Genomic DNA, 27,300 nt, shown 5'->3' with positions numbered 1-27,300 from the left:
CAAAGACTGTCCATCCTCAAAACTCTTAAAAAGTCTGAAATGCATGTCTCCAAAATTAAGGCCTTAAAATGCCTTAAATTCACAGGGGGAAATTTATTGGCCTTAAACGCATTAATCAAAGGTCTTAAATTTGGTCATAATTTTGGTCATCATTTATCTCACCTGTTTTTTGTTTTTTTTCTCATGAGACTTTTCTGTCAGGCAAAAAGCATCTTCATCTTCATTGTCTTCTGTGACTTGGGCCTGTTGAAACTACAGTAGCGGGTTCCGGTACGCATGCTAGCAACCCAAGCCAGCAGGAGAAGCACAAAGCCACTGCAAAGAGTCACAAACAGACCTCAGAGATTTCACAAGCTTTGCTGCGCTCCATTGCAATAGAGCAGAATCTCCCATTTTCTTAAATTGTATTCAAGCTGGAATTAAAACGTTCTCTAGAAACCTTCCATTTAATTTGCTGAAACCTGCAGATTACATGCTTTTCATGAGAGAAACCGACGACTTCACTCAAACATGATCACCAAAAAGAAGTGACCTTATGAAGTTAAGATTCTCTGGAATCTTCAGCAGCACTTAACTGGTTTAGTTGAGTGTGTATTTGAGCTTCTGTGCATATAGGAAACATTAAAATGAATAGAACTGAAGTTTCAAGAGCCAAATTAAAGATGTGAATAATTTAGAGCAGCAAGTAGACGTCAAACAGGTTATCCCAATGGTGTCGGACAGCAGCAGGAGAGTTCACACTGACACCAGAGAGCTGATGTCAGAACCTTCCGTCTTCTCGACGGAAGGTTCTCAACGGGGTCGGCAGCAACATTTCTGAAGCCACCTGCCTGCCAGGCTGCCGACCGCCTCTGAAACCTGCGCTGTGCTCAGAGCGTGACGTCTAAACTCCTAGGATTACACAGAAACACTCTGTGTTTCACTTTCACTAAGTGGGATTACATAACCACAAAACCAACTTAGTGGCCTTTTCTCTGGTGCCGCCCAGAACCAAAGACCTGATGTTTGTTCCTACATTCATTCATTCCATGTTTCCAGGCAGAGTGCGAGGATTATGAGATAATGGAAACTCTAAGCGCCTGACTCAGTTTTTTTCTTTTCATTTGTTTAGTTTTTTTTACAACTCCTGTCGTTGTCAGCTTTTCCATTGTTTTTTTGTTTTATTTGTTTTTTTCATTTATTTTTAGGTATAATAAAAAGTATTAAAATAAGAAGATAGCAAAAACGAGATGAGAATGTGTTGAGATGTGAAGTCCAAACCCAGACATCAGAAATGACCTTAGAAAACCTACACCTGAGACGATCAATCCGAGAAGGTCCGACATTCTATAGAAAGAAACATTAATCCCAAATGGAAAACATTTAATACTACAAGCATCAATTAGCATCGTGCTAACACTCATGAAGGAACAATTAGAAGGTATTTTGGCATTGAAAGCAGTGTGGTAACATGAGCTAAGTTTGCAAAGTCGGGTATGAATGAAGAGGAAGATTTCTATAACAACGTTCTTTAAGCACAAATCGAATCTAGATATGTTTGACCATAATCCTGAAGACCACATTTGAAGGAAACCAAACACAACAAATTAGCAACAAATTAAACCTCAAACCAACTGCCTGGTATCTGAGGTATGACACTTTGGGTAAATTTGGCAGCCATAGAACGGCCCCTTGCAGTCAGTTAGTGGCCTATGAACTCTACTGCCAATGTAAAAATCACAGTTTTCTACAATCAGATGTGAGGATTGGGCCAAACTGGATGATCAACCGAACAATCATCCCCCAAACAAAATCAAATCTACTCCAGAATTGCTAAGAATGAATTAATGACAATGTTGCGATGGTCCAGTCAAAGTCCAGACCTGTATATCAGCAAGTTCGACGCTTTAGGGAGACAGACTAACGCTTCAGACGAAGGCACGAGCAGCGAGAAACAAATGTGCAGAGTGAAGCAAGCTCCGCAAAAGAGGGGAGCTCTATTGCCATCTGGTGGACAGAGGAAGAATGACAGCTTACGTTTACTTAAAGACATCATGACGGACAATGACATGCAATAGATCTGCAAAATGTTTTGTCTGAAGAAAAAAATGTTAATATTAGCATATAAAAGTATTGTCTTGTCAAATGTGAATTGCATTTCTACAGCGCAACAACAACAAAATACTTTTCAGTTTGGCCAAACAATAAGGAAGATAATTAAAGCGTAAATGAAATAGAAAACAAATGAAAGCATAAGAATTTTAAAAGCCTCTTAGCTTTTCATCCTCTGTTCTGTCAATTATTAATTTTTGAAGCCTTTAACCCTTTAAGACAATCCTGTTGTCTTGCAGGTCAAAAGTAACTCATTACCAAATTTAGCTACAGAAAAAATACAAAAAAAAAAATAAAAGTGATCCTTGGTTTTTGTTTATATTTCCATGTGGGCTGTACACCACTAGGGTACAAGGATTGTTTTATGAGTCATTTTTGACCTGTGAATTACAAAAGCATTCTAACACCAGAAAAAAAGTTCAAAGGCCACACACAAACTCTCTCTAATACACACACCCACACACACACACCCACACACAGACACATGTACTTTGAAAAATGTATGGGATCAAAGTGGAACATTGAGGATGAAACCACCTTGGAAGTAAAAATTAGAAAGAACCTGTAACAAGACATTAAGGGGACCAAGTTGCTATGGTCATATCTTTGCTAAGTACAACCTCATCCAGGTTTACATTTCTTCTAAAATTGTATTTTATTTATTCATTTGACTCTAGATTTGACCACCAGGTTTTCTTTTCAGCCAGCCAGTCACAGCGATGTGACTGTGGTTTGAGGTTTTACTTAGCAAGAGGAACCGAGGAAAAGGTACATTGTGCACTAAAGACAAACACCAGAGGCAAACAGATGTGCGAGTTGTGTTTATTAATAACCAGAGTTACCATGAGAAAAAGAAAATACAAAAAATGAAGAATAAAAAAAGGTTTAAACTGATGTAAACTGTAAAATTTTCTAAATATTACTGAAAGGTTGTAAAGTTGGAATACAATCTATTTTCTTCTTATTATTTTCTTTCAGTACATTCAAGCCATAATGTTTCTACATAATCAAAGGAAGTGCTGCCTCCTTGTGGTCATCATCTGTTATGGCAACGCCCCTCCGCCCCCCCCACCCCCACCCCACACACACACACACACACTCCCCCGTGTTCTTTTCCTTTTTACGTTATTTAAAAACTCCATGTAGCACATCACATATTCAAACAAAATTCGTGGTTCCTAATAGAAAATAAATCTTTGGAGAAATTTCGTTTATCAGCACCTAAAAAAAAAAAAAAAAAAAGAATCCAAAAGTGTGGGAATTTGTTGGGTGACATTTTTAGGATTCAATGAAAACAGTTTTACAAAATTTCTCAATATTGGATCTACAGTTGGTTTTTTCTAGGACTCTGTTTTGAAATGACCCAAATGAAAAAGACTCAAAAGGAGTTATTGAGCCCCTATTTACTCTTCGTAAACATAATGTTGTTTTACTGTCAGTGTAGTAAAAAAGTTGCCTTTAAAGGGAAGAAAAAGTTCATTTGAAAATCATCTGAGACAAATTATGGATTAAGAGTTTTATTTTTTCATATACATATATATGTATATATATTGTCCATGAGAAATATAACAGGATAAAAAAAAGTGTTAACTACCATAGGATGCAGGAGATAAAGAAAAATAACAGTGATAAACCAACAACAAAAAAGAAAAAAAGAAGGAAGAAAAAAAAACATAGGAGGAGGAAACATAACCAACAGTGCTCTATTGGGGGGAAATACATTCTTTTGTGCAGAAACTGTACATCCATCTACATGGAGGCAACCAGGCCTCTCTGAGAGCTGAAGGGAAAGGGGGAGGGGCAAATGGCGTCCTAGCGACCAACTGATGTGGAACCTGAACAAGGAATCTGAGGTATTTCAACGACACTGGGAGGAAAGGAATCATCTCCATAATGCCCATGCATTGCACGGACCGTGTGCGAATGCCATCTTTGTAATATATTACTAATACATATGTGTGAAATAGATATAATGTTTAATTTTTTGTCTGCTTTTGTTTGGTTTTTTTCTACAAAGGTGTTCCAAAATACACAGGTAATATCGAACTGTACAAACCCCCCCACAAAAAACAAGAATAAATCTGTATACACATTAAAACATCGTATAATCAATATATTCTTTCATATCCCATTTTTGTTTGGTCTTTAGTAAAGAATGTCAAGGTGTTCCACAGTGTAACACGACTCCATCCAGTTAAAAACGTTATAAATGTACATTCATGGCTCGACCTGCCATTGTTTCAGAGAAGAGCCTTTGAGAACGCCACGACTCGAATGAACCAAACCAAAACAGCTAACAATTGGAAAATCGTTAAACGTTTGTTTCAAGTTGAAACTCTGAACATTTTCTAACTGTAAGGAAATAGTTTTCTTTATTTAAAATGTGCAGGTTTAGGGTTCCCAATAGCTAGCTGACAGCGGCTATCTGAGATAGCAATCAGTAGTCAGTATCTTACCTGCAGGGGGAAACATGTCTTCTTTCTTTTCATTTTTATGACTTTTGAGATAGAGAAATACATTCTCACATGAATGTAAGGCTAACAGTTGCAAAAAAAAAAAAAAAAAAAGGTACCACTTACAGCACATCTTACACTTGCAGATCAGTTAAAACACTTTCATAGCTGTGCTGCTGGGTTACCTCTGCATCGTCGGCACATTTGGTTTGGGACAGTTTTGTCAGCTGGAAAATGAAAGAAAATGAACAACATCAACTCCAGAGACAAATTATACAATCCGTCAGGTGGTACCGAGTCAAACCTATCAATATAAATATTTTAAAAAGTGTCACGGTCTTTTTAAATGATCTGTCTGCTGTTCTAGTCGGCTTAAATCTGACCACCCCGGTTTGGTACGACTAGCTTTTAATTTATCCATTTAATTTTTGTCTCCTGCAAGCAAGGAACGACCTACTGAAAGCCACTTCAAATTACATTCTGCTTCATTTGACAAACTAGCCATTTAACTTCAATGTTGGATATTTGGATAATTCACTAATATATAGTCAATATGCACTTCGGAAACTAACATTGCAGCTGTTTGAATGATATTTTCAGACTTCTGCTGAGTTAAACACAGTTTTTCCAACATCATGTGCCCGCTTATATTTTAGTCTCATTTCAGAAGAATCAAACGGAGAAATTAAACTAGCACATGTACAGATCATAATAAGGTTCAATCAGAAAGCAGCAAAACACTAAGCTAACCATAAACCTCCCCATTTTTCTGCCGTCACCCTGGATTTTAGCCAGTCATCAATATATGTTCAAATTGCGGTGTCAAAACTGAGGGCTGGCGAAAACGATGGACATGTCTCAATTTGCTCAACTGCACCATCGTGGTTCTGTAGCCACATGTGCACCATAATGGCCGACACATGCTGGCACATCGTAACTGTAGAGTCGGTTTCTGTGGCAGCTGCAGAGTTCTGCTGTGGCTGAAAAAAAAAAACAACTCAAGAACTCAGCTGGAATCCTGAAATATAGTCACATAGATCATCTATTCCTGTGTAAACAAGGTGCTGCATGTGCTGAAATATAGCCACTGACCTAAAAAACAAAACAAACAAAACAAAGCCCAGAGTTTAGCACCTAAATAGAACGATGGATTAGTAGATGTAGTTTGGTCTCTATGTTGGTGGGTTTTAAAACAGCATGTAGAATGACATGTATTATTCCCACATAAGGCCATGGTGGCATGTTTTGTCGTCTATGCTGTACAAACTCCAACCACCTGATATCATAGAAACTCACAACAAGGAAATGAAAAAAGTTTTTTGATGCATTAATGATCTCAACATTGAATGTTATCCACGCCACGCCATTCATTCTAGGTGCTAATCTGGTTTCGTCGGTGTTTTCATGTTGAAGCCTAAGAACTGTAAAAAAAAAATAAAAATAAATACACCCTCTGCTGTCATAAAACCACATTATGTGATTTATTTTAAAACACATTAACAGTTCAGATTGCAATATTTTGATTCTTTCTGTGAGATAAGTCAGGCAGTCACTGATAAGTCACTGATCCTAAGAACTCGTCACGTTTTATGAACGAAACAAAACAAACAAAACAAAAAACACCACCAAAATATTATTCTAGAAAGATAACAGAATTGGTCATTCAGAAAAAATATCCTGTTCCACCCTAAAGTTGGCACAGAAATGTCCTTCTGTTCAGAGTCAGCTGGTTTGCACAGGGTTTGGTTTCTTTCCAACCCATTCACGTTTGTCTAGATTTGAAGAAAATGTTTCTTATGACATTTTTTATTTCAAGTTTAAATGACAAAAATCCATCTGGATGAAAATCTTTTTTTTTTTTCAGCTCAGTCAGACCTGCAGAATGTATAAACCTGAGCGAGGACTCAACGTCAGGAGCCTCTAAAACAAGGTGAGAGAAAGTGCTGAATCTCTTTGGGTTCTAAAGATTTTCCATATTTTAAAGTGTGTACATACACACTCCCTGATGGACTTAAAGCTAATTTGTAAGCTTCCATTATTTTGGGGGGTGTAAACAATGAAAAAATAGATCTCTAGCAGAAAATAAATATATAGATATACTTTTTTATCTTTTTTTTTTTCATTCCATAAACATTGAATCTGGTTGAGGATTTCGGAAACAGCTTAAAGGTTCAGATATAAAGAGGAGAAAGTTTGACTTGGAGAAGGCGGAGCTTATTCATGTGCACAGTCTTCAGGGCCAAATATATACACAAAAACAGGTGCAGTATGAAAGCACACCTGCAGAGGGCGGAGTTTGTAGGAGAGACCCAATGTTGTAAAAGTGCTGGGCCAGAGGTTGGTGATGAAGAGGAGTGAAAGCATGAAGGATCAGATCCGTGGTTCAGAAGTCCATAGGAGGAGTCTTTATGGACAACAGAGAGTCCTAACAAATATATAGTTTTATATGTATGTGTGTGTGTGTGTGTTTTACTCGACTCAGAGCAGGTAAAAGTCACAGCTCGTGTAAATCTGACGCTTAAAGCAAACAAAGGATGTGCTGCTGGAACAAACAACTTCGTCGGAAAAAACTTCTGCCCAGAGGTTAACTTAACGTCGAGTCGAGTCCGTTGGGATAAGAACTGCATGCAGTGAGGTGAGGATCCCTGGTGTGTGTGTGTGTGAGAAGCCTGCGTGAATGTCCTCATCACAGCGGCCCCTGCTGGGCCTCGTACTTGGCCAGGATGTTCTTGGCCCGTCCGAGCTCCTTCCTCAAGTCGGCCACCTCCTGCCTCATGGCGGAGTTCTCCTTCTCCAAGAAGGCCGCCCGGATAGCGATCTGGTTCTCCTTGAGTCGCCGGGCGTCACGCGAACGCTTCGCTGCCATGTTGTTCTTCCTGCGCCGAGCCCAGTATTTGTCATCCTGCTCAAAAAGAAAGAGAAAAAGCAAAAAATAAAAAAAAAAGGTAAAAATGTGGATATCTGGTGTACCTTAAGGCTCCGTATTAAGTCCACTTATATCTTAATTTATAGTAATGTACACTTAAAGCTAATATTCTAATAAGTCTAAGAAATATTTATGTTTCTGTTTGATTTTGTTTATAGGTCAAATTTTGATTTTGAGTTACTTTGCCAAACATTTAGGGTTGTAAAAGGCCTGTTTCAGACAGGAAGGGATTTTTGTGTGAAATGGGACTTAAAAAACAGAAAGCTGCAGCTCATTTTCCCCCCCAAAATTAAAAATCCAAGAGCAAAGCAGGCGTTGGGATCACAGCGTCACGGCTGACTTCTTCACTCTTTTTTTAATCCGCTTAACCTGGAGGACCCGCCTCCCTAAGAGCAGGCTAGTTCTAATGATGGGCAGAACAAGGACTCTGTGTCCCAGCATGCCGTGCTGGACAGAACAGCAGTCCGCCCTGCACCTTACTGCAGGAAAGTAAAGAAAACAAAACGGAAGTGAAGCTTTGGGTGGATTTTTTTTTTTTTAAATCTCTTTCAGTTTGTTGGTTGTGACAAAAAAAATCTGAATCAAATACGATCAAACATGGACTCCTGGTTCTTACACTTCTGATATGATTTATGAAACTCTGCTTTTGATCACCCAACCAGAGTCTCTGAACTCTGAGATGGAGAAATTGACTAAGAAGAGAAAAAAGTTTGCTTATTACCAACTTTGCAGCAGATTTTTGCTCTCTAATTTGGTACTTTGTGTCTTGAAAAAACAAGCAGAGGACATAAAGTGGGCTGAGCGGACCGGACCGGTACCGCCCTGAGGACTGGCTCCAACTTACCTTCATGTCATCGGGAATGAAAACCTTCCTGGCCTTCTTGATCATCGGCTGAGGCTTCAGCTCCTCGGCAGAGAATTTGCGCTTGCGCGGATCGAAGATCTCCTGACCCGGAACGCTGGACAGAGCCAAGTCCGCCGGGTCGGGTTCGTAGCTGACCGGAACCTGGATGGACTCTGGATCGATGGGGCTGGGGGTGTTTCTGGAGTTTGGGAGGCCTGACGAAGAAGAGAGAGGAAGGCTAAGAAATTAAATAATCTCAGTTTTAGCCTTTTTTCCACAATTTTTACTTTATTCTCTCCTCTGCTTTACTTTTTCTATTTCTTTACACTGATTCTTTATTTTTCAAAGTATATTGGCTCTTTTGATTCATTTATCATTTAGTTTTCAGTACGCTTTTTGCTTAGCTCATCAGTCTGTACAAATTAAATTTTTTTCATTCCTATTTTGACTTTTCCAGTCTGGTTTCCTTCCTATTGTGAGTTTTACTGATTGCTTAGTTTAATTTAAGTCTTTATTTGTGACTTTCAGCACATTGAGCTGTTCTTTATTTGGTTTGTTTTGCCATATAACCATTCTGAGGGAGTATGTATTCATTTCCAAGTTAAGGCTTCAGCTCAGCAAGATTTTCTGTAGTGTTTGGTTTCAACCACTAGGTGGTGACAAAGTTCTGCTTGTGTCAATCATGAGCTCTGAGAACCTCAAAATGCGTTTTTCTCTATTAGATGTAAAAGTAAAACAGAATCTTTAAGAGCTTTTCATTCTCACGTTGTTATATTATTGAAGACACCTATTGCAGCAGATTAACCTAAATATGATAGAAAGTGTAAACAAAACTGTAAAGACAAACCAATGATCTGAAGATCAGTGGTTAGTTTATCTCATGGATGACTTCAATAGTAAAGAAGTGTCGGTTTAGAACAAGCACCTTTAATCTTACTTAAGAGCTACTTCTAAGTTACTTTTATTTTATTTCAACTGTACAAAGGTATTTGGACTAGAAACTAAACAAAAAGACACTTTTTGAATTTTTTGTTTTTGTGTTGTAAAATGTACTCACCACATACATGGAATATTTATTATTTTCTCTAATGCGCTGGGTACTTCATAATATTTTGCTACGTCGGTTTATGGTACTTGCAGATTACTTCGTGTGACACAGAAATTAAAAAGTTAGCTATCATACGTTAGAGGTTACTTTAACAAATTGTTTTCTGAAACCTAAAGGTTACTAGATCTTAAACGTTTACTGCATTTTCTGCATTATAGACGCTATTCTACCAGATTTACGTCTTATTTTCTGGAGTTTGCAGCTCGCCATACAGAAAACTTACAGGCTACTTTCTGTTTCCGCCCAGTGGAAGTCGTGCGCTCTCTGTATATCTGTCATCGTTTTAAAAAGTTGACACTCTGGGAAGACACTCTTGCTGTGTCTGCTCCGCTCGGTGCCCGCATTGTTCGATCTGCTGTCTTTGCGTCTGCAGGATGCCCAGGTCTTATCAAAATAAGTGAATTATAAGCAGCTGGCAGCGCGGCAAGGCCCCGCTGAAACAATCAGGTGTGTGTGAGTGAGTGATGGGGGGCCGGAGGTTTGAGGTTACACCCGGGAGAAGCAGATGGACGCATGACAGCCGCTGCTGTTAAAACGTGATACAGACAGACAACCTCCGACACGTGCGAGTTTTAGTGAAAAACGTGAGTCGCGCAGCTGGCACTACCTGGTGTTTCCCCAAAGAGAGCCGAGAGGTAAAACGTGTCACTGGCTCAAATAAATGTGTTCACAAAAGGTGATCAAAAACCTGCCGGGTTTATGTGACTCTGTTCCTTAAAATTTACCTTCCACAGGATATTACTTGTCTAGACACTGATATTTCTGATCCTGTATTTCTTAAGCATTCTTATCCATCCTTCCATCCAGCTGTCTTTATTCTAGGTCAGGTCATGAGGATAACATGAGCTGAAAACCACATGCTTTTCTTGAATAAAAAACAGATAACTAACAAATCTTTAAAAATAAATAAATAAATAAAAATAAATCTATTTATCCAGCTATGAGTATTCAAGATGTAACCTCTGCCCATTTGGAAAAGTTCTCCATGTCTCTGGTTGTGTGAGTCTTTTGTTTAGAGTCAATTTCCAGCAGCTCCATGGATATTTTGTCAGATTGCCGTATGTTTTGGTTTCATTTCCCCTTCATGGCATCATTCAGTTGCCAATTGAAATGTGTGTGTGTGTGTGTGTGTGCGTGTGGACTCTCATTAATACAAAAATATCCAATCCTACTTCATCTTCAATATTCCAACAGACACTTAGTGCTGTGGGCTGAAATCCACTAGTGTTTGAAATTGCTCAAAAATGTACCTAACTTGACCTCAGAAAAATAACCCCAGAGCATGATGCTGCTACCACCATGTGTCAATGAACGTGTACATGTTGTTCTCCTTTGCTGTTGGTTTTTTGTGTCAAGATACCTTGTCGGTACTGTGACCCTAAAACTTCCAAGCTTGGTTCCCTCACACCTTTGCACGTTTTCCCCAAAAGACTTTGGGATTTTTATTCTTATTTATTTTTTATTTTTTTATACCAAGCCTGTATGTTTTCAACCCCAATCTGTAGTCCACACACATAGAAAAAACAGCACAGCAAGCAAAGTTCCTGCAGCTCGTTCAGTACTGCCATAAATCTCTTTCAAGTTACATCTAGTTCTTTCAATTAAGTTGGAGAAAAGTCCAGTTTTTGTAAGGTCACTTGTCCCATATTTTCTAATTATTGATGGCCATCCGGGGACAGCTTGTTCCCTTCTTCTGACTTTGCACCCTGAAATCGCTCTGACCCTTTATATCCACTCTGTACATTTTGGCTCTATACAAAATGATGAAATTGTGAAGAATGTTTCCAAAAAAAAAAAAAAAAAGTGATAAAGTGCTTTTCAGATGTAGATTTAGTCACAATCCTACTGTGTTGTTTTTGTAACCACAATAGACACATGAGCAAAGTGATGTTGCACCTCAATCTGAGAGGAATAAATGTTAGAAACAGTGACAATTTCATTCGGTTTGAGCTGCTGGAACCGAAGCTGTCTCCTCACGCCACCCTGCCTGCTCTTGTCTCTGATCTCCACCTGCCTCTCCTCTGCTGTTGATTTTGGAATTTCATCTGAAACCCGAGGCCGAAACCTGTCAGTGGAGCAGGAAGCATCTAGGAAGGAGCTAAAACACCAGACGGCCGTAAAGGAGGAGGAAACCCTCTCAGCTTCTCCACCTCTCCTGCAGGATGTTTGTGCATCTGACCTGCTCCTGCTTCCTTATCGCTTGTGCCATCCTGTGGCCGCGTGGGAATACAAATATGCCAGATTATGCAGTAGATTACGCTGCTATATTTGGCCGACAGAACAGCACATTATCTGTGGCCTGAGCTTGACACAAACGCACTCTGGATCTGCTGTTCTCAGGCTCGTGGTGGAAAAATGATTGGAGCTGGTCAGCGGAAAAACACTGGCAGATCGAAACTTGACAAATATCGTAGTCAACTTTAGTTTAATGAGCTGCGTTGGTTCTTGTAGGATAGTCCATTATTGTCAAACAATTGCAAAATATAAAAGCTATGCTTTTTTTCTCAATAAAAAGGATTTTTCCATCACAAACCTCAATAAAATGTCTTGCTTAATGCCCTTTATTTGGTGTCATAGTTACTTAATTTCAATGTGGAACAAAAAATAAGGAAAACTAACCAACCAGACACAGAATTATTAGAATTTTTTTATTCTTAGAAATGCATAAAAGTTAGTAATTTAATTTTTGGACAAATTATGTAGCCATTAATGAATCTTTTTATTCATTATTTGATTAGTATAATGCGCAATTATTTTATTTAGTCGTGTACTTGTAGCAGTTCTTTTTTTTTTCTTTTTCTTAATAATTTACCAAATGGTGTTACATGTGAGAGTTGTTTCTTTTTTGCTTGTTTGTAATTATTGCTTAAATGGACAGCTCTGTATAATTTGCGACATTGTTTTTGTGCATGCATTTATCATTCATTTCATAACAAGCCTAAACTAGAAGAAGGGCTGAACCAAATTCACTGGTGTCATGAAGCGTCGCCAGGAAACAAATTTACCAAGACAAAAAAGCTAACTCAGTCAAATGATTTACGTATTTGACATATAGGGAGAGATCTAAAAATTCTGCTAGTGAAAATATAATTATTCGAGCAACCCGATTGTTGTAAGTTGTTTCTTACTTCTGAAATCACTCTCTTGTTAGAGTTTGAAAAGTTTCTTTTTTAGAGTCTATGGAAGTTTCTGTCTTCTCAACAAAAAAAAAAAAGAAGAGAGAGGAAGAGGAACTTCTCCAAATATTTGTCCAGGAGGCCTTCAACAAATCAGACCAGGATCAGAGGGAAAAATATGCAGAGATGTGTATCCTCCACCCTGTGGCAGCAGGCATTTGCATGTGTGTGACTTATTAGTGGATGGGAATGTAAGCATTCAGTGGGAAACGTGTGAATGTGAGAGCTGCCGCCCCCTGGCCTACTTCTGCAGAGAACACTATGTTCTTAAAACACCGATCTCATGCAGGGAGGGCAGTCATACACACACACCAACTCACGGCCACACTCGCACACACACGTTCAGCAGGTCACATGTCTCTTCATGCTGTTAGGATGGCTTGTTTTCTGAGGATCACTCAGAGCAGAAGGGCTTTGAAAAGAGGATGTTCCCTTTAAGAAAACGAACGCCGGAGAGCGAGCGAGCATGAGCGTGCACAAACAGCCGAGGCACATGAGCGTGCACGCATGCAATTCTAGTCAGTTAAAAAATAGTCAAACAAAAAAAATTTTATACACTCCCTATTTTTTTATTAGAATTACTCTTGGCTTCTGCATTCATTTTTTTTTCTTCTTTTTTTCCCCTCATATATACATGTATATATAGACATATGTTGTGTGCATGCGCCTTCTTGCCAGTGGGGGCGCTCTCGGGCCGCTGTGGATTTACACGCGGATCTAACAAGCTCTTGCCAGAGTAACAGCGTAGGAATTTGTTTCCTCTGTGGGATTAAAGGCAACTTTTATACACCCATTGAGAGAGCTTCTTTTAAATGTTTCGTAAATATGGAAAGATTAGTTTTGTGGTGTTTCGTGTAACTTGCGTGTGTAATTTGGATAGTTTTGTACTGAGCTTTGGTCCATGTCGATAGATGGCTTGCTCTTTGTTGTTGGAGACTTTGGGATTTATTTATTTATTTAAATTGAATAATTAGTAAATGTTGTGCTTGTATTTGGGCCCTGTTGCCATATTAGTACCTGTAGTATTTTTGTTGGTAACCCTTTATTTGACGGGTTGTGAATAAGACATAAACATGACATAACAACCTGTCATGAACGTGAGTAAGTCTTCAAGAATATTTATGACTGTTGTCATAAAGTCTCATTCGGTAAATCATGACACTTTTAATACAAAGTTGACATTATTCAAAATGACAACTTCACATTATGCAAGAAATCACGATCTGACATAAATTTGTTATAAAAGTATTACTGATTAAACTTTAAAAATGATGTAGCTTTATGTTATTAAAGTAAAAATTGCCCATCTTGTCAGGATTGTTAGTTTCAGTATTTTCTTCACTGTTTATTTAACGAGATTATCATTACATATAAATACATTTGAAAAGTATGATTAAAGGTAGTTAATGTGTGCGATTTATTGATGCAAATCACACTCCTTTATGTGACTTGTGTCCTATTACAAATGGCTGCTCTTTGCTCTCAAATGCAAAGAGCAGTGTTTGCATTTGAGGAGCTGGAGTTGCTATGTAATCAAAGACAAAAATCCAGTTCTGAGTATATAACTATGAATATATCCAAAGGTAAATAGTTCTCATTTTGTAGCTAATTAACGTGATAATTAAAGTTTTCATCTTAAAAGTTTCCAATTTACATAAGAATTTAACAATCAAATGCTGAAGTGGTAGAAAGTACCTCATAAATAAGATATTTAGAAATGGTGAGTTATTTTAAAAGATGATGGAACCAAAAATCCTGAATCACTTCTTCGCTAATGATACTGTTCTTGCACCAACATCTAAGCTCTTCGCATGTATTCTGATGGATCGTCTTGAACGGTTGAAGTTCGGAGGAAAGTGACTCTTAACAAAACCGAAACGAGGTTTTAGCTTGGCAAAACGCAATCAGAGAAAACAGCAAAAACAATACGAGCTACCAAATTAGCAAAACTGCTGCAAATATTTAAAATTGCCACACAGACAAGACCGAAAGCCTGAGAGACTTACCTGCTCTTGCTGGGCTGCTGTGCAGGCAGTTAGGGGAGACGACAGAGGTGGAGGCGTGGCTGCCGAGGTCCATCACAGAGCGCGCCGGAGCGGACGGCACCGGCGTCATGATGGGCGGCTGGCGCGGTGGGACGTGGTGGGCCTGGTGCTGCTCCCGCTGATGGTGAGAGGGACTGGACGGGATGCCGTTCTCTGACAGGAACTCTTCCAGATCCATGTACTCCAGCTGGAAGGTGTCTCCATCATAGGAGAGGGTTTTGTCCCACAGAGTTGGTCCGAGGAAAGCTGACTGGGGGACACTGCGCTCCTCCTCCAGGTTCTTCTCCTTCTCCTGGTCTTTACTAAAAGCTGCAGGACAAGATCAGAGAATGTTTGTCATTCCAGCCTTAGGGAAACGGGTTTCTGTTGGACATAAATTCTTCCAGTTGAATATTTGGGGTGTTGGGTCAGTCCGGGCCATTGAATATCACTCACTGGATGTTTGCATCAGCACCATAAAGACTTTATTGTGTCGTTTCTATTCTATTTAGGATTTTTAGACTTGAGTCATAGCCACGAAAGGATAGTAACTTCTTTATGCTCATCCATCCACCAGAACCTCCATATTTCCCTTCAGTTTTTAAACCAGGATTCTGTACCACATATGACTCTGCTGATTTAATTACACCCTTGATACCAACTTTGAAAGACTACAAACAAAATTTACAAAGACAGTTTTTAATCATCCAATAAATTTACAAACTGACAGATGAATTAGACTGTTGCTGCTAAGTGAATCTTTCTTCTCTTCACAAAATGACTTCAATCAGCTTAATTCCAAAGCTTGTTGGTGTGTTTCTACGTTTACCACAACGATGTTCAAGTTAGACTCAAGTTTGTTTCTACCTTTGCTGCAAGGTGATTTCATTGAGTCACAGAAGTCCATATAAGGTCAAACACTCGATGACGTCTTCACGCGCAACACGTCATCAAGTGAGTCAAGCGATGCACCTGGTAGGAGAGGTTTGCACTCCATTTGAATTATCGTCCGCAGCCCAATTTGGACCCAGTGAGAAGAGCAGTGAGAGCTCATCTTCATTTGTGGAGCCGATGTTTTTTACTTTTCACATTTACAATCATAAAAGCTGTCCATGGTTTGAGGTGGAAGTCGTCACCTTTGCTCCTGAAGAGCCACTGTCAGGCACCTTTTAAAGACCACTAAATTATTTCTGAAAATATCATTCGGTCATTGGATTCGCACTGGATTAGAGATGTATAAAACCAGACAAGCACTATGAGTTAGGATGGATGGACGAAACGGTGAATAAGGTCTGGAAGACACACATTTTTCCATTCGCTGAGAGAGTTTATGGCTCCTTTCAGAGGCCACCCAAGATACATAAAGACTGCTCTGGACTGTGACTCTGTCAAAGTTGATCTGCTGAGTCAGAAAAACAATACAAAACAAACAAACAAAAAAAACACAGAGCTATTGCTGAAGACAAAATGTTCTTTTGAGCAAACTGTGTGCTAACTTTTAATCAGCAAACTGCAGGGTCAGTCCAATAAACAGGTGAATCTCCTACTACAAACCGTGTACTTACCCAAACATTCACAGAGGGCTCTGGTATCACCTCTGAAACACCTCTGAAAATCAAACTCGGTCTGAGTTGATCAGGTTTCTGAAACTGCACTTTGACAGAATTATAAGCTGAAATGGTGTGATTTTTAATCAATTATTTAAAGTTTAATATATATATATATATATATATATATATATATATATATATATATATATATATATATGAAAAATCTCCAAACAAATAATGTGGAGAGTTGATATATTAATATCTTGCCTCATTTTTTAAGGCAACAAACGATCTGATCATGACTCCTATCTAAGGGGATTCAGCATGCTTTATGTCACATTTTATTCAGATGGTTTAAAAAAATTTTTGAGAATTTGCAGAACAAACGAAATGACTAAAATAAACATATTTAAACAGGAAGGACAATAAAAGTCATTTCCACTCAGAAAAATAAAAAATAAACAAATCGTTCTTTGGGTGGTTTACTGACTTAGGAGGTCATCTATTACAAATGACTGATAAATATAAAGTATCTTCATAAAGTGATTTTCAAAAAAGAAATAATAATAATTCCAAAGTAATTTACACCTGCACAATTGAAAGATTGTTCCTGCCCGCTAGCTGTTGACAGAGGCGGTAAATGTCTAGTTGTTTGTTTTTTGATGTTGTTGTTTTATCATTCTGAGGAGCAGTTTCTGTCCCTGCTCATATCTGCAGGAACTAAAATGTGCACAGGCTGCACAATAATGCTCTCTGGTTGAAAACTTTGTGCGCTTGACGCACAACTGCGCAGCCCTGCACGAGAAGCGCGCCTCAGAAAGTTCAGGAACAAAAAGATTTACAGTAAACAAAGGCACGCTTTGCATTCCTCTGAGTCTGGAAGATTACCAGAAGGAAGCAGGAAGGCGAGAGTGTCGGGATAAATGAGGAGTTTCCTCCAGCTTCACCTTCATGATGCAGCGGTAGCTTCATCGGGTTCTCCAGCAGGGACTTCAGAACGCCGTGCGAGTTCGGCGGCAGAAAAGCGGGATTCAACGGGAGAGCGTGTCGGGACATCTTCTCCATCACGCCTCCGTGCGTCGGACCAAACGGTTAAACAACCTCCGGGAAGAGGAGAGGCGGCAGCGGGCAGCGGAGAGCAGAGTGTCGGTGTTTTCGAGAGGCAGAGTGCCGCTCTGCGGATTTACATGAACAACGGCCGGAGGAGAGCAGGAATCATGAAAGCTCCTCGGAGTAAAAGTCAGTATTAACGACAAGCTCGAGCTGAGGAGCGCGTGCGGCTGCTGCGGGGAGAAGCGCACTGAGCTAGTCCCGACCGCGTGCGTGATGACTGAGTGCTGACGTCAAACAAAGAATCAGGCACCCGCCTCTCTTCTCCGCTCTACACCCCCAGCTCTCTCTCTCTCTCTCTCTCTCTCTCTCTCTCTCTTTCTCTCTCACACACACACACCTACGCACACGCACACACACCCACACACACACACATACTTCCAGTTCAGCCAGCAGAGGCATTAACTCTTAATTAACCGGAAAAATCACCGCATATTAGCAATAAACCGAAATATAACAAAGTTAGCACCGTACAACCAGAGTTTATTATGAAGGTCTGATAGAGTCATTGGCTCCAGGCTGTTTGCAGTAGCTCCTAATAATACTGGCGTTTTAAGTTGGGACCTTTATGCTTTGTACAAATCAAATAAACACCCAACTGGACTGAAATCTGGAGGCCAACACCTCAAATTGGTTGTTGTCTTCCATAAGAGAGCTCTTTTTCTTTCCGCTAGGAAGACCAGATCCATCAGAGCCGACATTGTCCATATTGTACACTTCTGCCTTCTCAGTAGAACCTGACAGTGACACCACCCATCATTCTCCCATCTCAGGTTCTCTTGATTTTATTTCTTGGACCAGTATCAGACCCTCCAAAGCATTGCCAATCGACTGTCACAGTTTGGTTCTGGCTAAAGCACAAGTTGACCTTTTTTATGTTTTTCCTTCCATTTCCATCACAGGAAGTCCACCTGAAATCCCTCTGCACTGAAAGGTGAGGTGGATGTTTGACAGCGTAACATGATGCTCTGTCTTCATCTGTTGGTGAATACAGTAAGGTGACTTTTCATTCTTTTCCCGCAGCTTCATTCAGGACGTCCAACAGTTTTCTTTATTTCTGCTCATTACCCCTCACGCACTCTGGGCCTGCTCAGAGGAATGCTGGGTCACATGAGTGGGCCGGACTGACCTACTTTCATCCAATCAGAGGCTGCTGTCTTCTGTTCTCCTCCCCATCTCCTCCATGCAGCCCAGTCACATTGAATCTCATGTGCTCCAGAGCAGGAGCAAAACAAATACAGCAGCGGGGAGGAGGAGAGAGGAGACGAGCAAGCAACAGAGAGTGGGAAGGATTTAGAAGGAGGAGGGGGGCGAGAAGGAAGGGTAAGCAAAAATGAACAGAAAACTAAAAATGTAGAAAAAAAAATACAAAAGGACTCTATAGAGGACGATAATTTGAAAAAGCGAAGCAAAGAAGATAAATAAATACAAAGGGAAATGATGGGGAAGGAAGGGAAGGGAGAAATGAATGAAGGGTTGGTGAAAAGAAATGAAAAGGAAATGTAAAAAACAATAAAGTGCAAATGTAAAAGAATAAAGATGAGAGGTGGAGAGCACATCAGAGGTTTGCTCATCCTAATACTGGAGCTCTTTCATTTAAGTGATAAATTTGGCTCTATTCCTCTTTCACACCTTCCTTCATTCCTCTAATTGTTTCTTGTCCCTCTTCGTCTTTTTTCTTTTCTTTTCTGCAACCCGGTTCAAATCAGTCGACAATCCCAGCTACTGTCACCTCATCATGCCCTCTGCAGAATCCAGTGATTGTTTTCTAACTTCTGTTACCTCCAGTTGTGACAACAACAAAAAAATTTCACATTGCCAGATCGGACACTTTCTGGCGTTTCTCTGTTTATCAGGCTTCAGCCCAGTTAAACGACTCTCTGTCACGCTCAAAATGCCAGGCAACCCTTCCGAAAAGTTGGCTCGACTAAATAAAAGTCAGGTTGTAAACAACAGGCGAGGTGATCCAGCATTTGCGTTGCCTTTCTGTGCTACTTGCTTTTCTCGTTTCAGTGGGCATTGCATCCATCTTGTGACTCTCTCCATAATCGTTGTAATCATTGCACAATAATATTTAATCCTTTTTTTTTTCTTTTTTCATCTCTGGGTTCTAGTCGAAACAATTTTTTTTTGTGGTACTTGTAAGAGCCAAATAAGAACCAAAAGTGTTGTGGCGTTTGTTTGTTTTGAAACCATGTAAATCACGTTGCTTCTGCGTGAACCCGATCCGGCAGACGAAGAGGGTCCCTGAAACATCAAGCGCCCTAAATGGCGCGTGGGATTCTGCGTGCAGCGAAGAGTCCGACAAAGCCGTCACTAAACACTCCTTAGCAACAGCAGCAACCGAGGGCCTGCAGTGTTGTGGCGACCTTTTTGTCGAGAGGAAAGTAGGGCAGCGGCGACGGGGCCTGTTGCAGCTCTGAGTCATTCCTTTAACACGCTCACTGCCACCTGGAGAGACTTTCTGTGTCACTGCACAGAACCCTTTCCAGCCGCCGGCATGTTAAAGCAGCTCGTATTTCCCGTCAGTTAATCCAGACAGGTGGAGCTTGTTGCTTGACAAAGGCTTCTGCATGAAGAACGCTGAACACCACGAGAGTTTGTTTAAGAAAAGATTTTATTTAAAAACAAGACATAATGTTTACATGTACGCCTTTCTCTTCCTTTAGATGCACTCAGCTGTCACAATGATTGCAAATTACAGCAGTCATGTGACTTTTCTTTGACATAATCGATAGAATTACATTACTCCCTGTATCGAAATGAATCACAGATTGGTTGACCATGAAATAATAATCTTCAAACGCGTAGAGAAAACAGAAGCTTTATACATTTTAAACATCTTATCAAGTCGTTGTTTTAGAAACAACTGGAAAACTCTAGTGTTTTCTATATTTCCTTTTCTCAAGCAAAGTCGGTTTAATCTGTGCAGATTTGCTCCATGTCCTGCCATCTTTGCAGCATATAAAAATGTTGGTCAAAGTCCTGTCATTTTTCTGATTGGTTGTCGTTACATCGTCGTTTAATAATATTACTCAAGTCTGGCTTTCCAGCAGCTCCGTTAACATAGCAGAGCCTCAGGGCGGTGTGCACGGACCACTGCTCTTTGCACATTTACACAATCCCACTTGATCTTTTATGAACAATGGTACGTTAGTGAAACTGAAATCCTGGCTGTGGCTCCACAGACGCTTCTCTTCTTGTTCAGATTGAAATAATTACTACCTATTGTTGGAGTTTGGAACGGAATCCGTGAGTACATCTTGCCTCATTGGAGAAACATCTCCAGACCCAGCCCACGAGTCTTTCAATTCACCCTCTTCCTCAGCTATTGTCGGCTCTACCAACTAACATTCATGCAAACACTTGGGTGTAAACCCAAAACTTACCAAGCTCTAATCATTCCCTTCTGTTTTCCGTGTTTACATCCACAATGTTCAATCCTTCGTAGAACGTGTCTTAAAATAACAGTTATTCACAGTAACATTCAGTACAAATGAGTGTTTCTTCCCCTACTCCGATCACTGACCCATTTAGCGTTTTGGTTGTTTCATATGCCATCACTCCGGATTTTGTGATACCTCCGGAGAGGCTCTACAAAAATGTTTGTCGCTTATAGTTTCCAAAGGCGTCATGCCTTTTTATTTGTCCAATTTCTCTGGGGTTTTTTTTGTTGTTGTTGTTTTTTTCCATTGACTTCCATCTTTGTTTCTATGTTTTCTTCCTTAATAACGGAGTGCTGGTGAAGTTTGTCCCAGCTGGTCAGTGAGACAAATTTACTATCTTAAATATCCTAAAATATTATAATGCTCATAATTTATCCAGTTTCTTTAAGAGAAAAAAATTCAAAATGGGGAAAAAAAAGGGTATTTATTGATTCCTAGTGATGAATGTTTGAAGTGAATTTCTAGCAAAAGAGCTCAGTTACACGGTTTTATGGGTCAGTGTCAATTAGACATAACGACAAACGACATAATCACGTAATCGTCGTATGTTTTACCACAAAACAGTCAAAGTACTGAGTTACGCAACCAAAGCTGGCCTAAATAAGCCCAGTCAGAGTGCGTGGACTTTGCGTTGCCTCTTAATACTCGGAGTTATTCTTAAATCTGGACTGTAATCAGACCTGTTTGCATAAAAAGGATGTGAACTTTCTCCCAGTATCCATCAGGCCAGTTATGGATCACTTTGCGTGGGTCCTTTTAATCCAAGCTGCTCATGAAGCCAATGACCCTCGGATTCTGCAAATGGAATCGAGGAAAAGAGGCTTTGAATGTTGTGTAACCTCACGGCGAAGTTGGATTTGGAAACTGTTTACACACTGCTAAAAAGAGCAGTGGCGGACGTGTGTGTGTTCACAGATGTCAAGCATAGGTCTCTCTACACAAAAAGCATAGATTACTATGAAGGAGTAGATAAAAAAGCCAAGGTTATGACATTTTTTAAAAGTCAGTTTAATAAAAAAAAAATAATTATTGATCTTGATGAGAAATTAAACCTTGTTAATTAATTAAAGATTCTTCAAAGAGTTATTGTAGATGGTGACGGCTGCGGGGTTTAATGATGTCCTGTAGCGGTCTGTGTTAAGGCGAGTCCGAAGAAGCCTCTGACCGAAGACGTTTTCTGTGACAGTCTCATGAAGAAGATGCTCAGGGTTGTCAATCGTTTTCCGGATTTTGCACCATCATCTAATCCACAAAACTGAATGCGCTCAAAACAAAGATTTCATTCAATCATGAATTCATCGAAACACTTTCGCTTCCGCTCATCTCCCCTCTTCCTCAACAGTCACTGATCTGTTACTTAAAATAATAGTCCACTGAGGGCTGTGTGTGTGTGTTTTCTGTTATCTGCACCTCTGATAGCGTCACATATTTATAGCCACACTTGTGAACACAAAGGAAAATCAATATTTGGAGCTGCTGGCAGGAAGACTATTGGCTCAGCTCCACCTCCAGCCCACACACACACACACACACACAAGTGCACCCCTACACACACGTAATAAATACAGCCGTACACATCACACACACCGATGCTCGCACACAGAAACAAATACAACCTTTTCGCCCAAAGCAAAACGCCAAAATAATCGGATTATGTGACATTTATTTTGTTGCTTCCACGTCTGACGTCAGCAACACAAAACAGCAAACGCATCTCGTGAGATGGAAATATCTTTTTTTTTTTTAAGTGAAATTCTTGCTGTAGTTTCATTATAACCACAGAGCCTTCCAGTCCCACTGCTGAATAGAAGGATGACAGAATCCTGACAGGGTTCCATCTTTCTATAAGGTTCACAAGGTTTCTAAAGCAAAGCGGGTCGTAGGTTTCAGGTTTCCACAGAATGTTACGCACACACACACTTTGGTAGTAATTACTTGGAATAAAAGCAGAGCTCAAACTCACCCATGTCCTCAACAAAAACAGTTCGCTGGAGTGTGGAAACACGATAAAGTCTGAAGTAATTCCAGCTGGTGTCGTCTCTGTTCCCTTTTGGCCTCCTTCGTTTCTAGTAATTATTTGGTTCTGCACTAAATACAAAAACAAAACATTAGAGTAATATTTTTGTCTTTATTGAAAATAATATTTCGCTAGGCCGTGGCTGTAAAGTACAGAAAGAAAGGAGTGGAGAAAATGCAAAACATAATGAAAACGCAAGTCCAAACTTTCTGAAACTTGTTTTGCAGTCAAACAGGATCAACTGAGGAAATATTGAAAGAACAGGAATTGGCTGAATGGAATGAATAAATTAGCATAGACGCAGGAAATCTATTGTTATCGAGCGGAACAAGGTAAAAAAAAAAGGTAACAAAGACACTATAGTCTAAAGCATGTATTATATGTTAAAGGGAACCTATAGTTCACAGGAAGAAGGCCTTCAAAATAAATCAGGAAGTGCAAACTTCCCTGACGAGGACGGTGAGCGCTGCAACTCAAATCAGAAGACAAAAAGTGAGACAGAAAACAAAGATGAAAGAATCTGGACATCCTATGCTAGATTGGTTATTTTTTACTTGTGACAAGTCCAACATTTTTGTTTTGTAGCAAGTCTATTTCACATTTCACATCACAGTGTAATCTCACGCTATGCTTTGCAGATGCTCACTCCACACCAGAGTTGCTGGAAAGTAATCCCCCCCCAAAAAAAAAAAATCTAAGTCAAATCTCTAGTCCCGATTCAGAGTCACCTGTCAGAAAGAAATACTTTCTCAATACATGAATGGATGTCACTGGTTGATAACACCGGGTTGTAAGAAGTATCCTTCGGGAGTTGTCTGTTTTTTGTTTTTTTTACTGAATTAGGACTATTTTGCACTGCCGAATCAAAAACAAAAAAAAAGACGTCCATTTTTCTCAACCAGGTCAGGCTTTTATTCCAATATGATTTGGAGAAATACGCTCTTCTGACTAAATTGTTTACTCTTTTGTGACATGATGAGTTCATTTCCTTTAATGAACTCAAGTCATTAATGACACGATGAGTCATTAATATTCCTTTTCCCAAATTAATATTCCTCTCCCAAGAAAAAAAAAACAACTAATAATTTTAGGAGAAAAAACATGGTTTTCTAAAAAAGTGTATTACTTAAATGTTACAAACGTGGATTTTTGTAAATTGAATAATAAACACTGATAAGGGTAAGTACATGTGAGTTGAACGATGCGCCATTGATCCCAGATATCGGTTGGTTTGGTCCATACGTGAGAACAGATAATTCATTTTTATATAATAATTCATATTGCATCCATTTTTGGTGATTTTTGGATTCAGCACATGAAAATGACTCTAAAACAGTTGGAAAACCTCAAACTACTTTGTTTTGGCCGTTGACCCCAGTGTGATCAAGCAGGTCCTTCATCTTCTTTTGGTTCCCTTAAAACACTATTGTACAGGTTTCTTGGACAATACGTCCACGTTTGGATCAAATTTGGCTTAAAAAAAAAAAAAAATCACCTTATGTTTAAAAAAAACTAAACAAAGGATTCTGCAATCTGCAGGGAGAACGCCTAGAAGAGTTCAGTAATGATGGAGACGACAAAATGGATGACTGAGCTCCTACATGTTGGTCTCAAGAGCCGGACTCTGCTGCGTCTCCGTCTCCTCTCCGTTGGATTCGGCCGCCGGCGCCGAGGCCTCCTCCTTTGGAGGCGGCTCGGTGGCGGTGGCTTCAGGCAGGCTCCATGATGTCGTCTGGGTCATGTGACTGCCCCAATTAATAAAGCAGATGGTTTCTAGGTTAATAAATGCTATTTTCGTTACTCCAGGCAAGTTGAAGTTACGGGCGGGAAGGGGATTTTATCCGGTTCTGCTTCCTGAGCATTATGAGACTCAATCGAAAATCCAAAAACAGATCTGCATCAGTGGCGGCAGCATTAATGTGATGTTTCTTAGGAGTTTTAATTGAATTTAATTTCAAAATTTTCTGGCTTCCGAGGCAAATTCAGAAAGATTCAGCGTTTTAATGTTCTCAGTTACAGATCATCTTCCCTTTTTTCTGAGAACTGTGGAATCCCATCTGGAGTTAAATGGACAGAGCGAGATTCATCCTACATGTTCGCTCTTAATCCGGTCCAATCCGAACAGATTTTTTTTTTTAAATCAGATCCTGCTCTGTCAAGGTCTGATTATACAAGAACCAGCAGGAAATTAAGAAAAGTTGTTGGACAATGCCCGCCATAAATAGACAGGTGGTGTTTTTAGAATTATTGTGTTTTGGGTCACTGTTTTTTTTTTTTTTTTTTTTTTACTTCTTCTTTCTTTTTAGGAAACCCGATGTTAGGACCTTACTTGACAAAGTATATGACTCCTTCTGTGGTGTAGGCCTGCTCCCAGCCATAAGGCGGACCTGGCAGGGAGACAATAAAACATCTTGATGATCATTTTTTGTTTCAAAGTACTTACACCTTTAGGGTGTTTCCACATTTTGCTGTGTTCCAACTTCTTCCACGTTAACATGTTCAATGGATGAAAACGAAATGCTCAGAGGACGCAAAACAATAAGGCTTCTAAAATAGTCTTAGATAAAACACTTTAAAGAAAATCGCAAAGAACAAAGTGAAACCAATGTAAGGCCAAGAATATGAAAAGCATGCAGGAAACCGAAAGAAAACTAAAAAACTAAAAAAAAATATAAAACACTGGGGTAGGTAATAAATGACCATGACAAAACGGGAAGACATTGAGGGTGTGATTGCTGGTTGAGCAATGGGCATGCTGATTGGATGGAATGAATCACAATGGCAATAAATGGTTTTAGCAGCAAAATCATTACAAAGAAACTCAACTTTTTACTTTATGAGGGTCACCTCAAACAAATGACATCAAGAATGCAAAGAATGTATTTTTCAGCATGAATATAATCATTAATAACTTTTTGTTTTCATGAAATCTTAAGTTTCATTGTCCTTTTTATCATACTGTGACACGTGACAGAAAACAAGCTAAGAAATAATAATAATTACAAAAACAACAACAACAATAAAGAGCTCCGGTTTGTTTTTTCAGTCTCTCTGCTTTTTTTGTTTAATATATTGCTGAATTTAAGTTCCTCCTTACCGGCAGCTCAAATGACTGCGTGATTGCAGCCGCTGAAATACATGAATGAATGCATGCGGACTCTGGCGTTGCACTCATCCTGTCTTCATGCTGCATGTGAGAACGTGAACGAGCTGTCTCAGAATTCATGTCATTTTATTTTTATCGCTCCGAGTCATTTTTTTTTCCTCATTCCCTTCTGTCGCACGTTTTCCACGAACTCCACCCTGCGACTCCGAACAGCAGCTGACATGTAAGTACACAGAAGCAACAATGAAGTTCTCAAAACCGAGAAGAAAAACAAATAAATAAATAAATAAAAAGATGGCGGTGCAGATGGCTGTGGTTTACTCTGAATACTAACCGTGATACGTTTCACCGGCGAGGCAGAGGGACCTGAGGCGGTTGGTGCGGGTCACACAAACAGCTAAAGGTGTTAGCTAGCATGCTAACCCCTTTTTAAATCCGTTCCCCCTCCCAACAATCATCCTCGAATGGATCCGCCATACCTCTTAAGGAGGTATTTTTATCCACCACTTTAGGGGTGTCAAACTTACGGTATTTTAATTTCGGTCTACATTAAGATAACTCTGTCCTCAAGGGGCCAATTGTGACAGAATATAATGATAAAACTATCTATTAACTGTTAAAATATTGTGTCTACATTCACTTCTTAAAAGTCAGTATTTAACATTTTTACATTGATGTAGTTTAGCATTATACAAATAAATAGACGTCCTCTTTTTCCCGGACATGTCCTACTTTTTGGTCAATTGCCTCAAAACTGCCGATTCTACCCCGCCCCCCCCGCCGACAAGAAAAGAAGTGTCCTGCTTTTCACAAACCCAAATCTGGTCACCCTAGGCAAACATCTCTTGAAGTTCCCGTTCTGTGGCCCTTCAGAGTCTGGAGAGCCAGAGAAATCGCTTTGGTTTGACACTTGATGCTGTACTTGGTCTGAAAAAAAGACGTGGGATTAATACAACAATGAGATGTGTTTAATAAAGCAGAATGTTCAGCTGCTGTGTAAAATTGTTGTTTTCACACGGGTTTGTTTTTGATTTCAAGTGAAGCAGCTATGTAGGAGAATAACTACAGACGTTTTTGTCTGAGGCTTGCTGCGTTTGTTGGCCCAGCACCGGTTCCTCCCTTAAGCTGTTTTTCTTAGTCATTCAGTTTCATATGTCAGGTTGACTGAAACTGAGTGAAAAAATAGGTGTCTAAAAAAAAAAAGACTTGAGAATCCCTTCAGAAATAATGAAAAGCCAATGATAAACGATGCAGAAATAATTTCTGGATTTATGGCGTTGTGCAGAACAGTTGTAAAAAAAAGGGGGAGGGGGAATTTAGGGGGAATGTGCAGTGAAGGATTAGTTTTTTTATTCTGAATAAGTTTCAATGGAGATTTAAAAGTGGATTTCTGCTCCGAACATTTTAGGGAACAATACTCCCTTCCCCGTTTCCGCAGGAATGACTTCA

The 27,300-nt window shown here is 39.6% G+C and overlaps 1 protein-coding gene and 1 long non-coding RNA gene across 3 annotated transcripts; one reads left to right on the top strand and one right to left on the bottom strand.

Annotated features, from left to right (window-relative positions):
- Window positions 1-6,001: 6,001 nt before the first annotated feature.
- hlfb (HLF transcription factor, PAR bZIP family member b) lies at window positions 6,002-17,585 on the bottom strand. 2 transcript variants are annotated; one of them, XM_044102235.1, is made up of 4 exons: window positions 17,120-17,585; window positions 14,605-14,952; window positions 8,315-8,529; window positions 6,002-7,446 (listed from the first exon to the last, which is right to left on the bottom strand). In XM_044102235.1, exons 1-4 carry the CDS (start codon window positions 17,235-17,237, stop codon window positions 7,231-7,233), a joined length of 897 nt encoding a protein of 298 aa, XP_043958170.1. In that variant the 5' UTR covers window positions 17,238-17,585; the 3' UTR covers window positions 6,002-7,230. The 2 variants fall into 2 exon arrangements, with proteins under 2 accessions (XP_043958170.1, XP_043958169.1); XM_044102234.1 differs by having other exon boundaries at window positions 6,002-7,449; window positions 17,120-17,521.
- Window positions 17,334-24,527, top strand: LOC122823033. Its single transcript, XR_006369272.1, has 5 exons — window positions 17,334-17,411; window positions 17,957-18,055; window positions 18,185-18,216; window positions 18,306-18,605; window positions 24,285-24,527. It is a non-coding gene; the product is annotated as an uncharacterized LOC122823033 (long non-coding RNA).
- The last annotated feature ends 2,773 nt before the right edge of the window (window positions 24,528-27,300 follow it).

Source organism: Gambusia affinis, linkage group LG20 (assembly GCF_019740435.1).
Source record: "Gambusia affinis linkage group LG20, SWU_Gaff_1.0, whole genome shotgun sequence".
NCBI lineage: Eukaryota > Metazoa > Chordata > Actinopteri > Cyprinodontiformes > Poeciliidae > Gambusia > Gambusia affinis.
The sequence above is the reverse complement of the archived record's forward strand: the minus strand, read 5'-3'. Positions and strand labels throughout refer to the sequence as shown.